Source organism: Diachasmimorpha longicaudata, chromosome 15 (genome assembly GCF_034640455.1).
Source record: "Diachasmimorpha longicaudata isolate KC_UGA_2023 chromosome 15, iyDiaLong2, whole genome shotgun sequence".
Lineage (NCBI taxonomy): Eukaryota > Metazoa > Arthropoda > Insecta > Hymenoptera > Braconidae > Diachasmimorpha > Diachasmimorpha longicaudata.
Window position 1 is genome coordinate 5516282 of NC_087239.1, and position 17344 is coordinate 5533625.

General features: G+C 44.2%; 3 protein-coding genes across 4 annotated transcripts; 2 read left to right on the forward strand and 1 right to left on the reverse strand.

The window, feature by feature from the left end:
• Positions 1 to 185: 185 nt before the first annotated feature.
• On the forward strand, positions 186 to 5560 carry LOC135169697 (heterogeneous nuclear ribonucleoprotein U-like protein 1). The gene is made up of 3 exons (XM_064134928.1): positions 186 to 539; positions 1191 to 4039; positions 4122 to 5560. The coding sequence occupies exons 1-3, from the start codon at positions 410 to 412 to the stop codon at positions 4269 to 4271; spliced, it is 3129 nt and encodes a 1042-aa protein (XP_063990998.1). The 5' UTR covers positions 186 to 409; the 3' UTR covers positions 4272 to 5560.
• On the reverse strand, positions 4291 to 14686 carry LOC135169691 (histone-lysine N-methyltransferase ash1-like). Its single transcript, XM_064134904.1, has 4 exons — positions 14103 to 14686; positions 7749 to 13650; positions 7424 to 7621; positions 4291 to 7331 (listed from the first exon to the last, which is right to left on the reverse strand). Exons 2-4 carry the CDS (start codon positions 13563 to 13565, stop codon positions 7188 to 7190), a joined length of 6159 nt encoding a protein of 2052 aa, XP_063990974.1. The 5' UTR covers positions 13566 to 13650; positions 14103 to 14686; the 3' UTR covers positions 4291 to 7187.
• Positions 14687 to 14993: 307 nt separating this feature from the next.
• Positions 14994 to 17254, forward strand: LOC135169717 (lysM and putative peptidoglycan-binding domain-containing protein 3). 2 transcript variants are annotated; one of them, XM_064134955.1, is made up of 4 exons: positions 14994 to 15324; positions 15397 to 15682; positions 15731 to 15956; positions 16397 to 17254. In XM_064134955.1, the coding sequence occupies exons 2-4, from the start codon at positions 15654 to 15656 to the stop codon at positions 16880 to 16882; spliced, it is 741 nt and encodes a 246-aa protein (XP_063991025.1). In that variant the 5' UTR covers positions 14994 to 15324; positions 15397 to 15653; the 3' UTR covers positions 16883 to 17254. The 2 variants fall into 2 exon arrangements, with proteins under 2 accessions (XP_063991025.1, XP_063991026.1); XM_064134956.1 differs by having other exon boundaries at positions 15001 to 15682; positions 15749 to 15956.
• The last annotated feature ends 90 nt before the right edge of the window (positions 17255 to 17344 follow it).

Below are 17344 nucleotides of genomic sequence, written 5' to 3' on the forward strand. Positions count from 1 at the left end.
TTGGCGAACCCCCCCCCTGTCCTCATTGGACGCCATTTTCTTGATGACCATCTACCAATGGCGTCCCCTTCAGCCCCATCGGTTGATCGTCTCGACCAATGGTGTGATAGTGACTGAAGTGAACGTCGCTTCTAACAGAAAAACCTATCCCGCCGTAACGTTAGTGGGAATTCCATGGGACTACATAACGCGACGACTTTTGCGGCCTAAAGTGCCCGCCATATTGTCTCAGAGGGTAGCGCGGGTCACTGGCGCGTGTGTATGGTCACTCTTCTTATTCTCAATTAAAAAAACAATAATAATAATAATAGAGTTCGATAAAAGTGAGGAATTAAAAAGCTCAGTTGACACTGGATACGAACAAACGGGTTACAACAAATTCGATTGTGTATGATATAAAAACAGAGTTATGGATCCAGCCAAACTGAAAGTGGTTGAGTTACGTGCTGAGTTATCACAGCGTGGTCTTGACACCAAGGGAAACAAGGCGGTGCTTGTTGAACGACTTCGGAAAGCGTTGGAGGAAAACGAAACCGAGGGTGAGTCCTAATTCAGTGGTTCATTTGGGTAATTTAGCCCCTTGGGAGTTAAGTATTCCCGAGGAAATCAGGGTTGTTTACACTCACGCTTCATGTCTCCTGTTGTATGCAACCATAGCATCATCAACAAACCGGAGGGTGCAGTGTTTTCGTGGGTTACAAGGGATTTTTGTAATCGTTTTCTTGGATCGAAGGGTTATCAAGAGTTCTGCTTCGAGTGTGTTTTTTTCGTTGTGATGTTTCGGTGGGCGGGAGGGGTAGAGTGACAAGGTCAGTTCTGAGGGTTTGCTGACTCGGGATTAAGGGCGGTAACGGATTCCCCCGCGTGGATGGTGTTTGTGAGAGAGATTTTGGATAGGATGGGGGTTTTGGGCTCGATGGGCATTTCATTCGATTGTTATCAGGATTTTCGTGGTGTTTTAGAGAGATTTGGTTTATTTACAGTCGATAGAGGGACTTTTTAGCAGAAACTAACCTTCAAGGGAATTATTTTATCACATAATTGGAGGGAAATTTGAAAATCCGTAACGTTTTTTAAGTTTTATTTATTTTTTGTGACAATGAATAAGAGAACTCCTTAAATCGAAGATGCAAGAGCTATTTTCGAATGTAAAGGAAAAATTTTAATAACTACTATTTTTTATCGTTCAGCTGAAGCTGAGGAAGCATCTACCCCAGAGCCAGCTCCTCAGGAAAGTCGTTCAAAGACTCCAGAGTCGAACAAGCCGCCCCAGACTCCTTCAAAAGCATCGACAAGAACCTCGAGGAGTCTCCGAGGAACTCCAGCCAAAGCGTCCTCGAAGACTCCTCCCACTCCCCAGAAGCAGCCTTCACCAGTGAAGCCTCCGGTGGTAGAAAAGCCGGCGTCTCCAATCATCGATAAGGAAACTGAAGCAGCTCTGCTGGAGGAGGACGAGCCCCAGAGTGGTGCAGTGCCGCAGACAGCAGTGGAGGAGTTGACAGAGGCCCCCAAGGTCGACAGCCGGACCCCTCAAGTAGCTGAAGAAGCACCAGAGATACCACCAGCTCAGCAAGACGACTCCGTTCAAGAGTCCAAGCAATCGGAAGTAGCTCCAGTCATTACAGCCTCGTCAGAGGCATCAGAGCCACCGGAACTACCTGAACAACCTATCGAGGAACCTAATGAGGAACCTAATGAAGAACCTGACAACGAAACTCAATCAGTTGAACTCCCAGAGGAGCCTGAGGAGAATGACGAACCGATTGATATCAAGACCGAAGACGGCGAATCCTCCGAGAGAAATGACACCCAGACACCTGAAGATGAGAATCAGATGCCTGAGATGATGGAAGTGCAGGAGGAGGTCTCGAGTGTCCTTGAGGAGATCGAGACAGAAACGACTGCAGAAGTGAAGTCAGAGCTCCCAGAGGAGAAGCCAGAGGCTCCAGAGGAGAACCCAGAGCTTCCAGAGAAGCTAGAACTCCCAGAAGAAAAACCAGACGTGCAGATGAAAGAGGAGAATTTCAAAATCGAGAATGAACACGAAGCGCCAAAAGCCGAGGACATCAAGCAGCAGGAGGATATCAAGCAAGAGGAGGACCAGAGTAGAAATGACCGTAAAGACCGGAAAAGAAAGCGTTCGACGAGTTCCGATCACCCCAAGAGTCCTCCGCCTCCGGAGAAAGCCGACGACGAGCCGGAGTTGGATAACTCCCGGGTTCTCCTGTCCTGGTACGACTCAGACCTCAACTTGGTGATCGATAGATCCACATTGTTGTCAGCAACACCAATGCACACCGATGGCTTTGGGTACGTGTGGGCTGGAGCGAGAGCCTCTTTTGGATTCACCAGTGGCAAAGTTTACTACGAAGTTAAGGTCAAACACGAGTGTAACATCACTCTTCAAGACGAAGAGCATCCCCACCTGGTGCGTGTTGGCTGGTCGGTGGTGCATAGCTCGATGCAGCTGGGAGAGGAGAAATGGAGCTACGGTTATGGAGGGACTGGTAAGATATCCACAGAAAATGATTTCAAGGATTATGGATCGCGATTTGGACTGAATGACGTGCTTGGTTGTTACTTGGACATGTCTGGGGAGGAGGTAAGTATGACTTACATCCTGAATGGGAAGAATCTGGGGACGGCGTTCTCAGTGTCAAAGGCTGAACTCGAGGGTAAGGCCTTGTACCCTCATATACTGACGAAGAATTGTGAAATCTCATGTAACTTTGGGGACGAGGAACCGTGGGATCCCACACCTCTCGAGGGATTCGTCCCAGTGGGACAGGTGGACATCAAGGACAGAGTCCCTGGGCCCCTGAGACCCGAGAGGCGAGAGGACTGCGAAATGATCATGATGTGTGGTCTCCCTGGGGCGGGGAAGACCTACTGGGCTACCAAATATGCTCTCGAGCATCGCGAGAAGATGTACAATGTCCTGGGGACCAATAACCTAATTGAGAAGATGAAAGTCACTGGATTACCGAGGAGGAGGAATTACCATGGACGATGGGACGTCTTAATTGATAAATGCACGAGATGTCTCAATAAACTCCTGGACGTCGCTGCCACCAGAAGACGAAACTACATCCTGGATCAGACGAATGTATATCCTTCTGCACAGCAACGCAAAATGAGACATTTTCATGGATTCCAACGTAGGGCAGTTGTCATTGTACCAACAGACGAGGAATTCAAGGCGCGTACCGCTAAACGAATATCTGTAGAGGGCAAGGATGTGCCTGATTCAGCTATTATGGAGATGAAGGCCAACTTTGAGGCACCAGCGGTAGGTAATATATTCGACGTCGTTGACTGGGTTGAGCTCGACAAGGACGAAGGCAAGAAGGTCATCGCCATGTACAGAAAAGAGGGCGAAGCTGCTGGTTTCGCACAACAACCGACAACCAAAAGACCGCGATTTGAGAAAACCACTGAAAGTAACAGAGACCACCGCGATGTACGACAGAATCGGGATAACAGGGACAGGAGAAATCCTTATCCAGACAGAAACAGAAATTCCACGTGGCGTGGTGGGAGCCAGATGTCAGGTGGTTGGAGAGACAGAGCTCCTCGAGGTGGACACATGAGGCCACCTGGACCTTATGGACCACCAGGCGTCTGGAGAGGACGTGGAGGACCACCTGGACCCATGAATAGACCCAATGAGAGACGAGGGGCCCCAAATGACAGAAGAGGGGGAAGTGATCGAAGGGGGGCTGGAGCTGGAAGAGGCGGCTGGGGACCCATGAATAACAATTATAATTCTGGGTCGTCAGGTGGATGGGGTGGCTCACAGGGAGGCGTTTGGGCAAGTGGACAGCCTGGGGGATGGGGCGGTGGACAGGGCTGGGGTGCACAGGGCGGATGGGGCAGTTGGAAGGGCTATGGCTCCAATTCCAACTACAATCAGAGCAATTACAATCAGCAGAGCTATGGCAATGGAAACTGGGGTGGCTGGGGTCAACAGTATTACAATCAGTATTGGAGTCAGCAGCAACCAGCCAGTGGACAATCTAGTACAAGTAGTGGGCAGAGTGTGAGTATCATTGTAATTCTTTTTCATAACTTTAGAAAATTTTATCGAGAATTCGTTTTAATTAAAAACTTAATTATTTCAGTCCATAGCTGGTATTAATTCAACGACGCCAGCATCGACGACAAGCACTGGATCATCGTACAATAACTATCCCCAAGGATGGCAAGGTTACACACAATCGTACAATTACTCGACAGATGTTTCGAACACTAGTGTTCAACAAGAAAAGTAGATTTTGTAAGTATAAGTGATTTGTACTTGTTTTTTTTTCCTTCATTGAAAAATGAATGAGGAGTGACGACGAACCGGTAACTGCATCATTAGAATTTAGTTCACACCCACTGGATTATGATATTTAGCTGTTGTTCATCTCACCGACATTGAGTAATTTCACCTTTATTTTACACCATACCGACATTACCATTAATTAAAACTAGTATATTTTAATATACAAGTGATAGTAATTGCTGGAGACGATGAGTTTGACATCAGCTGTATTTTATCTCATATGTTTCACGCATTTTGAATACATCGATCCTCGACTTGTCTTTATCAATGCGTAGATAAGAACTAATCTGCACTATCCAATTGTCATTGACTAAAAATACGCAATGGTAATTAATTACGATTGATCAGGGGGCACCACAGTGACAGCGATTATAATCAGTAAACACATTCATGGCAAGTTATGTAAATATGTACAGATCCGCCTATAAAAATACAAAAATATAATGGATAAATTCGTGGCTGATTTTCTTGATGAATAGAATTCTTATCATTAAACAATCAATTTACATTCCTGTTTACGTAAAAAAATGTTTACATATACATTTCTTGATCCATGATTTATCACCTTCTTCAATGTTTTTTTACAACTGAAATTTCATACAACTTCAGCGCACGATCGAGAAGGAGAACAGTTCATTCATTGCCCTTATTGTTTATCGATTCAGTGAGTTTGTGTTCTCAAATGAAATTGTGCATTAAAAGTGGAGTATTGACACCATTCGTCCTCAGAGAAAATTATATAATCCAGTGGATGCCCAATAGTACAGACAGATACGGATATTTTGGCATAAATGATTTATTTAATCATTATTTTTAGTTATACGTTTCTAATACTGCAAATATTGTTTGCTACTATTCATGACTTTCTGGTGAATGCTGTACAGCGTGAGAGAACTAAATTTGAGATTACCGATAATTGTCAAAAAAATTTAATGTAGAAATGTATGAATAGAAGAGTTTGAATCACAATCGATAAAGAATGACGTATGTGAGCTATATATTTTAAGGAGAGCAACAGCAGTCGAATTTAAGCAAAATTATTTAAGTGAAAGTAGATATTTAAGTACACTAGTAATTGGCAATAAATGGTAAAAAAATCTTTTCGAAATTCACGCAGAGTTGCGTCGAGTCCAAAACAATCTTTTTATAATCGAAGATGACTCGATTACCCTATTTGTTAATAAGAATGTATAAACTCATTCGTAAAATAAAGAAGATGTCTTGTATAGGTTATTTATTGATTGGGATAATTGCCAAATCCAACCCGACCTGTCAGCCTATAGTCCTGAAATCATTTGCTGAAGGATTTTCTTCCTCGTAGACTCACAGAGCATTGGATGGGATAATTAGAAATATATGCTTTGCATTTTTAAACATCTATTTATGTTCTCCAGAAAAAGAATACAGTAGTTTGTTTACAATGTACATTATTAAATTAGCGTGAAGCTGGCGTTGCAACAGACCATATTAAACTGTTTCTTTCACTTTCGAAATTATCGATACAGCTGAAAATATCAAGTAAACTGTGAAAATTTGCGGTAATGGAGATTCATTCTATTCATCTTCTCTCTCTCTATTTCGACTATCTGATGGAGAAACTAAAATATTCTCAAAACCAACGGATCAGGCGCGTCCCTCGATTCGTCGAACGATAGAGCATTCAAATGGCAAAAACACGGTGAGGTAAAAACTATACGAATCATTAATGTGAGAACAAAAAAATTATAAACAAAAAAAAAATAATTAAAAATTACATCTCAAAAGAGCTATATTCAACCTCAATTCATAATCAATTTTGCCAAACTTCAATTTTAATTTCATAAAATAAAGTGCAACAACAAATCGATAATTGCTACCGATAAATTATTTTTTCATAGTCATGGTGAATTTATCGAACAAAGAATTTTTTTTTCTTTTTTTCATTTCATCATAAAAAGGTACATGGAGTCTTTAATAACTAATTGTTAAAAATCATCTGGCATTCAGGCAAGTGCAGTGTGCATTTGTGATCTTCAAGGGGATCGTAGGTATATCGCAACAAGCGTTACTCAACGTAAAGATAATTATGATAATCATGATAATAAAAATATAATATAATCAATATAATAATAATAAATATTCATGATGAGATATTTACATTTTCGCATTCCGAGAAAAAAAGACACATTCTGAGAGGCCCAATCGGCCGCTGTAAAATAATCATCATGATCAATGATGAGTAATAATTTTTAATAATTTAAATAGATAAGTAGCTTCTCTCGTCTATCAATTTAGTTTCTACTTTACATCCGATAACACCGGGGGGATTATGAAAAATATAATATTCCATTTTTTTTAGTTATCAATTTTTGTGCAACAAAGCTACCTCCGCGCTACTCGCGCACGCTCAATTTTTCATTCACCTGCAGTACTCGAAACTTGTTTCTCATTTTATAATTTGTACATTCAACTATAAGATCTTAACAACATTTGATTTTTATCTAATAAAAATTGGAAATAATTTACAAATAACTCTGTACATATTTCATGTAATTTTTTAGACCGTGCACCCAATTTAAGATGATTAGGAAGCAAATAGATAAAAATAATGGAGACATGGTTGAGACGATGATATAGGGTATAAAATTGATGATTTCCCGCAATGACGAATAGGTTTTCATTACTGGAAAGTCATTTTAATTATTACATAAGAGAAATGGACGGGATAGATGTGTAAAGACATGATGGTTAAATGGCTTTTGTACATACACGTCTAAACGGCCTAGGATAGTCTGAGAGAATGGATTTTAGTCGATTTGGCTGGATAATCAGTGAATGCAATTCACAACTGCAGATGGAAGTTGATTTTTTTTGTTCAGGATCACTGATTCGTAGCCATTGGTCTCTTGCGATTTCGGCGATTACGCTCCAACAGGAATGACATGTCCAGAGGATCCTTCTTGTTCGGCATTCTTTGGAGTAGATTCGTTAATATTCCGTTCAGTCTCTTGCGTTGTTCCTCCCTCTGACAATTAATTTTTTTTTATTCCTGAGATGCTCACCATTGAAAATAATATTGTCCATTGACGTGAAGGATTTGTTAAATGTAAAAATTACCTGAGCAAATGAAAGAGCTGGTGTGATCCTGTGCTCGTCACACGATCTACGTCGAGCCTTATTAACCGATTTAATCTGATCCTTTCCATTGATTTTCCCCTCACTCCCTTCCGCCTTCGGATTCTGCTCAGCCTCAGGATAGTTTTTCTTCTTATCTTTGATAGATTTGCTGGCCTGAATCCCCTCCAAACTGTGCGGCTGTAGAATAAATCGACAAAAAAAATTGAAAACAAATTTTCTCAGAGTTGAGACTCACATAATTTTTTCACACAATGTAATTACCTAATTAAATTATTCGAAATCATTGAATTGTTCTTTAACTCACCAAATAAGTACGATAATGTTTGATCCTCTGGGGGAAGACCTCGAAAGCATATGGTTTCGTGCAGACTTGATGCCTGGACTTGGCGACCTTGGTGAAGAGCCTAGCAGCTCGATCGACTCGATATTCGCACACGTAAATATGTTGAGCAGTGGCGCCAACAGGTCTTCCCTTGCAAAAGGTGTGTGGATCCAATACCCAGCACCTTTCCGCCACCAGATCACAAGGTACAGCCTCATACAGCGGTGCACAAACGACTTCATTCTCATAGAATTTTCTGGTCGGCTCATGATAAGTCTCATGAGGTCTCAAATAGTGATGTCCAAACACGAACCTCTCCCCCTTGTCGTCCTTCCAAAGTCTCTCGATCCTGAATATATCCATCTGTTCATAATCAAATTTCTGAATAGTCTTGTACGTGTGTTTCTCGGGGGTGTCCCTCAGCACGTAGACAGTGTCCCCTTGCCTGAGCTGCAAGTCCCCTCTGAGAAGAGTGACGAAATGCTTCTTGCCCACCTCCTCCTCCCCCTCGAGGGGTATCTCGAGGTCGACCTGTCTGGGCTGGCACCTCTCGCACAGATATGACTCGACACTGGTGTCAGCTTTGACGCAATCGCAGTGCTGCCAAACGAGGCACCTCTCGCACTGTATCATGAGTCCCTCATCCCTGTGGAGGCCACAAATGCACCTGATGACATCCTCCTCGCCGGCTGTTGAGCCCTGAGGTGGCAGAAAGCCCTGAGCAGGTGGTGCACCAGTGGCTTCAGTGATTGCATCGATGAAATCAGCTTTACTTCCCAGGTAGAGCTTGCGAAGTCTAGCAGCAGCGATCCCAAACTCCGACGTTCGTCCAAAGTACTTAACGTTGTTGTCGAACAGCTTTATAATGTCCTGGTCGAACTGCTCAGCAGTCTTGTAATGGCCTGTCCCAATGTTCTGATCAATCATCGTGAGATCGATTGGATCCTGAACTTTCTCGTAATACTCTGGCAATTTTCTCTTCGATGGTAGATTTATGAATGGAGAGCATAGAGGGGAGTCGTTCTCGTCGTTGGCTGATGCCACCACTGTATACAGATCCTTCAGGACCTTGGCCAATTTAGCTGTCTTGCTGACCTCAGGATCATCCTGCGCCTGAGCCAGACTGCGAGTTCTCACAGTTCTCGATGCATTATTCGTGAGGGCATTGAGTTGTGTGAAAAAAGCTTCTGAATGATTTTTTTCACTTGGTGGCTTCTCCTTGACAGCAGGAGCTGCCTTATCTTTGGCTTTACCAGTCGCTGGTGATGGCTGGACCAGTGGCACCTTCATCCTTCTCACCTTCTCGAGGTTCCTCAGGAGGAAGCAGTGGTGCTGCTGAGCGAAACACCGCTGCTGATGCGACATCGGTTTCATCGTTGGAGTACTTATCAGACTTGAATCTCCTATCTTACGAGTTTTGCAGAGGCCCTTGGAGGTTGACTGAACGACATTGGATTTCCGAATATTCTTCCTGGGACGTCCGACTGATTTTCGCTCAGGAGGCTCCACCTGGGGTGGGACTGGTGCGCTCCTGGCAACTCGCTGACTTTTACCCCCGATCACACCACGACAGCCACTACTCCCACATCTACACTCCTGTCCCTCCGAGGGATTGAACAGGGCGAAATTGTAGTCGTAAGTCAACTCCTCACCGGGTTTAATGTCCCTCAGTGCGAACAGAGCCATCCTGGGAAGCCCATGAACACTCCATTTCTGCATCTCGCAGTTGGGCTCGCACGAGTGATTAACGAATCTCCCATCTCCACCCATTCTGTGTCCATCGATCACCAATCCACCATCCAGGTGCAAGCAGTAGTGATGGGTGTCATTGGCGTACCTCGTTGCCATCCTGGACTTGAACTCGCGCTCGGAGACGACCTCCCCCACGTACTCCAGTATGAAAACTCCAGATTTAATGGAGTCCTTGGTCCTGACTCCCCAGCCCTTGCTCTCAGTCATGAAACGCTGGAGTCCAGGCACCCACTCATGCCGCTGGATCTTCTGGTTCTCACATTTCTCCCCACAGGGGCATAACTGGGGTGCACATTCACTGAAGACCATCCGATTGATGCAGTCATCACCGCAGCCAGAGTTGGGCTTGCATTCACAACCTTGCGCTTCGTAGAGAGTCGTTGGCTTGACGTCGTAGTAAATGTTGGTCCTGATTTTTCGGTAATTCCAGGAGGGCACCAGGTCCCTCCCAGGGAGTCTGGAGTGAGTATGCAGCCACCAGAGGTCGTAGGGAAGCTGAAAGGGGATCTTCCGTTGACGCAGGAATTTTCCACAGTGATAGGGAGGCGGCAGGAGGCCGTGGGGATGTTCAGCTGGGTCGTAAGTCAATTTCTTTCCGTCTGTGGTGGACAATTTCCTCGGATCGTCGTCCTTGTAGTAGTCTGAGAACAGTCCAGCTGGCAGGTAACGCTTCTTCCATCTCGGCTGTTTTCGTCGTGTGTGGGATGATCCCGGTTGTTTCCCCAGGTCTGGTTCGTCACTGGCGACGTCACTGCTGGGCACAGCGTCGCTCTCTGTATCGTAACCAGCGTTCCTCAGTCTCTTAATGCTTCTCAGAGTCAAGTTACAGGGGCTTGTGGAACCTCTTCGACGCTTGTGATTGTTGTTGAGACAGCCGGACAGTTCAAGCCTCATGTGGGCATTCGCTCTGTCCAATTTCTTCACATTCTCCTCACTCAACTCTGCTATTCTCTGGCTCTGATTGTAACGCTCCAGGGACTCCTCGAGGGTTGCGTTCTCGTCATAAATTCTGGAGTCCTGGATCTTATCGAATTTCACTGGGCAGAGCTTGTCGCAGGGTCGGCTGCCGTCGCACTCCACCAAGTCCCTGTGGACTCGCAGGTGACCTGGGCAGGTGTCAACATCCGAGGAGAAACTGTGGCAGGACAGCTCGTTATAATCCTTCAGCTCGAGGGGATTCTCGTCGTCCGTTTCCTTCGAGTCGTCGCCCTTTGGCGGCAGGGGATTGACGTCCGCCTCTGACGTAACTGATTTCTCATCGATTTTCGATATCTCAAGGTCTGTCGGGGCTTCAGGTGCTGGAGGTGGATCACCAGGTGCTTCAGCAGCCACCACCGGCTTCTTCTTCTTCTTCTTTAGCGTTGGAAAACCAGTACGATTAATCGCCTTCCTTCTTTTTATTTTTTTCTTTACTACAGGGGGGGCTGCTGGATCCGCTGACGTTGTAACAGGTGTCACATCTTTCTTATCTTTTCTATCAGCCGGTGTCTTATCATCAGAGGTTTTGGAACTCGTGGCTTCCTCCTTGGATTCACTCTTTTCAGGGTCTTTTCCCGTCGTCTTGCTCTTCTCCGACGTTTTATCAGTTCTCATTGATTTCTCAGACGCCTTCTTATCGCTGGCTCGAGTCTCTGGTTTATCCACCATTGGGGAGTGGCTGTCAGACGATAATTTGGTGACAGTAACGCGAAGATCCTTTACTATTTTCTTTTTCCTCCTCGGTGGCTCCAGTCTATTCAACGGTTTACCCTCGTCAGAGCTGTCACTGGGAGCTGAAATCGCTGGGGCTATTGCCTCTGTTTCCCTTAGTCTCTTCTTCAGTGCCATCGAGTCAATCTCCTTCTGGTGGGAGCTCCCAGGGCTGCTGTATCTCTCGATTGTCGCCTCTATTGCTTCCTCTATGTGACTCTCCATGGAATTTGATTCGTTCGGATTTGTCTCTGTACAACTGGCGTTGGAACTCTGGGAGCTGTGGGGGCTCGATAGGTGATAGTGTCGCTTTTTCAATGGAAGTCTCTGTTCATTCGGATTGGATGGTGCACTGGCATTCTGATTGCTCTTCAAATCACCGGAGGGCTTCTCCTTCTTCAGTCTTCTCTTCAACTTCTGATCTTCACTGGAATTACTCTCACCTTTTCTCTTCTTCGTTATCTTCTTCACACGAAATATCTGGGGCAACTCTGAGTTACTCGAACTGGTATTGTTTCTTCCTAAACTACAGGCACTAGCAAAGTCTTGAATCAGTTTCTCAAGCTCCTCGACGATCGAGGGATCGACTCGTATAGGGGTCTTCGGTGGTACGACTCTTCGGCGATGCTTGTGGTGATGCTTGTGACGATTTTTCGTGATTGGCTGCATCACCTTATCACATTTAAGTTGATTTTTTTCAACTGCTTTTGGCTTTAGATCGATTGGAAGTGATATTACTGTTTGGACACCCACTACGTTCGTCTCGGAGGCTTTTTTACTGCTTTTGTTCTCTTTTAGGACTCTCCTTGGAGCAGGCGGAAGGGACTTCTTCGTGGAGATCTGCTTCTTGTTGCTCTGAGGCGATGACTCCACTCTATTTTCCTTGGAGCTTTTTCTCATTGTTTTTTCATCCGTCGTTGTTTCAGCATTAACTTTCGGTCGAGATGGGGATGTATTAATACTCTTTGTTGTTTCAATGCTCTTGACTTGCTTGACATTTGTACACACTTGTTCACACGCTTTACTACTCTCTTTATTAACTTTTTTTATATTACTGAGGCACTTATCCACGGAAGTTTGTTCATTAACATTATCAGATGATGGCTCATCGGTCTGGGGATTGGGTTTTTTAACATTAGTCTTTAACCTTTGATTTTTAGCGCATTGTTTAACGTTTTTAACACACTTTGATGTGGTTTTGGGATTTTTTGGCTCTTCCTTTTTAACTTCAACAGGTGGGCTCTTCGTTCCCTCCACTTTATCCAGTTTGTCAGTACTTTTTGGCCTCCCAGGACCTCGGGGCTGGCTCGAGACTGTTTTCGATGGCCTCCCAGGCTTTCTTTTTGGCGGATAAAGCACTCGGTCGACGTTGACGGCCGGTTTCATCGGCGCCGTTTGAACCGGAGATTGCGAGGGCCCAGGACTCGTTGGCACAGCCAAGTGAAGGGGACTGTTGTCCACCGATTGAATCCCAGAGTCTGGTGACACATTCGAGATGCATGGATACTCCGTTTCATTCTTCTTTACAAGCTTACTCCTTCGCTTTCGTGGCTCGGAGAGAAGTTGCGTCTTCTCCACGAATTGCTGCAGCAAAGTAGAGCTGTAGACTGGAACAGGATTCTCGTTGACATTGTCGCTGGAGTCTGAGTCAGCCCCCAAGGACATGCGCTCAATGGCTTTCGAGACGAGCCTGCCACTCTCAGAGTCCTCGAAGCCGTCGAAGGGTGTGTCCTCCTGCTCCGGGAGAATCGCTGACAAGTGCTCCTGGTTGAGCTCCTGCAGTGGCTGGGGGGCTGATTGGGTCTGCCCCGAGGACGATGGATTTACACTCGTTGGACCAGCCGACGAGTCAGAGTCCTCAGTCTGGCCCTCAGACGTCTTCGCATTGCATTTGGTTTTTCTCATTGGCAGCCTCTTCGACTTCTCCTGGCTCTTCTTCTCCGCCTCCTCCTTCTTCTGCGCCTTCATGCTGATCTTTAGCTTCAGCGAGCCAGGCTCGAAATTCGTTTCTCTTATGAGAAATGTCTGCTCGCTGTGGTCTGACGAGCAATCGCTGTTCGAGCCCGAGTCATCGCCACTTGTGTCGTCATCTGATTCAGAGTCGGAATAAGAGTAACTGCCATCTGAGCCACCTGAACTATCGTCATCTGAGTCGGAATCCTCTTCTGAATCCACTGAGTCTGTCTCATTGTGGCCGTTGGAGGGGTCCCAACTGCCACCCCCCTTTATCGCGTCCATGTCAACGGTAGACGGTAGTTCGCGATCTTGGTCATGATCGTTGTCGTCCCAATTCCAATTTTGTAACTCCAACTCTGATGGGTGATGGATAACGGCATTCCATCCTGAATCGCCAGACATCTTTTATTTTTCACTGACATCAACACTGGTTTGGAGTAGGTGCATCACTCGGAATTTAACTCTGATGAGTCGGTTGCGGGAGTATCTGAAAGGCCAGTGGCACGTTAGCAGGTGAATGGAAGTTTCAACTGATCTTGGGGAGGTTTTTTCTTATTTAAAGAATCTTATCTTCACTAAAGATGTTTTTGACAATGTACGATTATAATTCTAAGGGTGGGAGCCCTTTAGAGCCTCTGAAACTGTCGAACAGTCGATTTTACAGTCCAAATGTCAAATTGACAGGCCAAAAGCGGATTCCTTCGACACTCCTCAGATAACTCTTCTAAGTCTCAGTCAATGAATGTATTTTTCTATGCATGCAGTACCCTCAATTGAAAAAGCAATTAATTGAATAAATTAGTGAATGCAATAGGTACTAATTAGCATTTCAGTCGTCCTCATATAACGACTGTTTCAGTCACCAACAATTGGAGTGTACCAAAATTGTCGGACTGTTTTTGAGAGTACAAAACCATCAGTCACGGCTGCACAACATACCTCCCTGAATAAGTGACTAATAACCTCCTGACAATCGTCAAAGAAGCGATAAAAATCCAGCATTAAAGTCGGCTGGCCAGCTGTTTGTCTCCCAGAGCCAGATGTACCAGGTGCATATCTTGATTCGAATTGGCGCGAAAACAACTACTCCGAGTGAAGCAGACTGCCTCCCCAAGGAATCCACGTCTCCTTGGAATTCTCTACAATCTCCCAGACATCCACTGTCACCCCTAAATCCTTATCACTGGGATTAATGACATAACAACGGCCCAATAAACACGATTAGAAAGTTTGATGTTTACGTCTCCACCGTGCGTGGTCACAAAATGGCGTTGCACAAGTGCGTTTTTCGCAGAACAGACAAAAACAGAATTGTTTCAATCTCCACTCCAGATCAGGCCTCATCAACAGTGATTATCTCAATGTTTAGTGATCATAACAGTGATAAACAACACAAACACTGAGTTATTTAAACACAATTGTGTGTTAAACTCCGCTACTGCGGATCATCAATTGTACACGAAAAATTTCCACATATTTCCACTGGGATATGTCGAACGCACACCGCGTCGCATGTCCCCCGCATTGATACAACAATTGCGCCTCGGTATGCTCGATAATGAAACTAAAACATTGTTGCTCAGTCAATAATACAGTCGCTAAGCCGTTAAACCGGATACTCAAAGTCAACCTGACATGTTTGATCCCAATAAAAAGATCGGGATGCCCCCGATTCAAAGAGTTGCGCCGGGGTCTTAACTAATTTCCATTAGAACAGCGGCTGTTTTGTCAAAGCGGTACGCAGCACTGCGGACGGCATCTTGAGGTACTTGACAACTGTTGTGGGGCAGAGGATGGACTGTAGTAGAGTCTCAAGTCAGTTTTAGTGAGGACTCCGGCGGTGGACGACGCCACCGTCCATTCTGGCGTCTGGTGGCGACAAAAAGATTCATATCTCGATATCCAACTTCTCGCAATTATTTCGTTTCGCGAAATGAACTAATTATATCGTTTGTACTGAGCTTCGAATGTTTCATTAGCTCCTCATCTATTCACAGGCGGAAAACCTCATGTCAAAAGGATTAACGTGTGATTAGGGGATCAGATAAACAGATAATTCTACGTGTGGGAACACCATACAGTCGGATTATTTTAATTAAAGACTCATCGGTGTTTTCACTCTCGGAGAAGGTCCAGGAAACGACCCTATTTCCAGTTGAAGGTATCAGATGACTATTAACAGACGTCGAACTGTCCCCTCATGTATTTTGCGAATCACAAACTAAAATCCTAGTTATCTGCTCATCTGTGCTGTGGAAATGAGATCTGGCCGATATAAAGACAGAGAGAGGGCGACAGCCAATCCCTGCCCCAGCTGTTCAGCGTAGAGAAGTCATTAATTCGCTCGTCAGCACGTCTCCAATTTACCTATTTTCATTCTGGGACAGTGACGTACAGACACAATCATTGAAGGTTCAATGATTGATGGATCATTAATCATGCTGATTTACCCTGACCGAAGTTGATGGGAATCTCGAATAGTTCGTAAAGATGCGGAAGAAGTCGGTGGGGAACAACAGGTAAGTGCACACTTGGTTGCAAGCACAAAATTCAGTCAAGAAGTTTAGGAATTTCCTTTCAATCAGACAAACGGTCTATCAGAGGGGCAATCAGAGAGACGGCTCGCCACATTATGTTTTATTGTACTCTGATGATGAGAGTGGAGACGAGGAGGAGATCCTTCTTCAACCGAGGAATAAATCCAATTCGACACCCAGGAAGGTGGAGGTGATCGTGGTGACATTGAAGCCTGAGGATACTCTTCAGGCACTGGCTCTTAGATACCGATGTACCGTAAGTAGCTATTGGAATTGGAGAATCCAAAAATCAATCTATTTTTTTGTGGCTTTTCAAATTTAATTTTTTGGAGCATTCCCTATGAGTAATTAATAAAGATTCAATTTGCTGTCATCAAAATGACTTGCTCAGAGTCATTACAAGTCTATTAACGTTCAAAACTTCATCAGGAGTCGATTTGAACCAAGAAAAAGCTTTTGGATGTTTGGACAATTGCGCATATCCATTTGTAAATAACGAATGTTATAGAAAATAATAATTCTGTGCAAAATATAAATATCTTGACGCTTAATATTTATTTATTTGTACTGATTAGCTTCATCCATTTCCAATTTTTTGAAAGAATAAATATCCTGAATCTTTAAATAATTAATCTACTTCATTTTCTGCTGTCATGCCAATGTTTGTAATTCGGGTTAAATAACTCAATTTCCCAGATATCCGAGCTAAAACGAATAAACAACATCCACAAAGAGAACGAAATATTCGCCCATAGAGTGATAAAAGTACCGGTCCCTCCATTCTCCATCTTCACCGAGAACAACGAAACGACTGACAACCTGATAAACCTGAATCCCCCTGAGACCATCGAAACCGAAAGCCCTACCATCAAGAGAGAGGAGGAGATAATTAATTTAATAACAACACCGACAGTTGTTCCATCAACGAGTGCGGACATAAATAGTGTTATATTGAATTCAGTCTGCGAGCCCCTGACGAGTGGAATTGATCAAGTGAATTGTTGTGATGAAGAAGACGACAAATTATTGCAGGAACACCCGACTACAGCTGTTGAAACGAGAGTTATTGATCCTTTTAAGTGCTCGGGTGCTGACTGGGGCCTATCCTGGATCCACCTGCTAGGATTTTCTCTACTTCTCGGTTCTGTGGGACCTGTTATTTATATTTACTGCATCGCCTGACAGTATTTTTATACGTCTTTCCTCATAAAGAAATTGAGAAAATTATCTGCGCAGCTGTGGTTTTTGTTAGTTCAATTGTAGGATTCTTGTTGTTAGGTAAACATTTTTATACGTATGGACAATAACTATTAGAGGAAAAAGTTTGATTTATTTGAGAAAATAGGGACCACTGCTGGTGCCTGAAAAACGAGAATTTTCGACTTTATTCGATAAAAAAGCGAATAAATATTTTCTCCTAGAGCCAGTAATCTATATTTCATCTGCTCTCTAACGATTGAGTAGAGGTAGATAACTTTTTATATCTTTAGGACATTTTTCAGACAGATTTATATTTGTTGATACTGATGAAGAATAAATTATATTTTTAAGCTACGAAGAATATTTTTTATCATTTGAAATGATAATTCTCATGCATAACCCCCCCCCCCCCCGTACTGAGGAGAACAAATGGGTAATAAACAC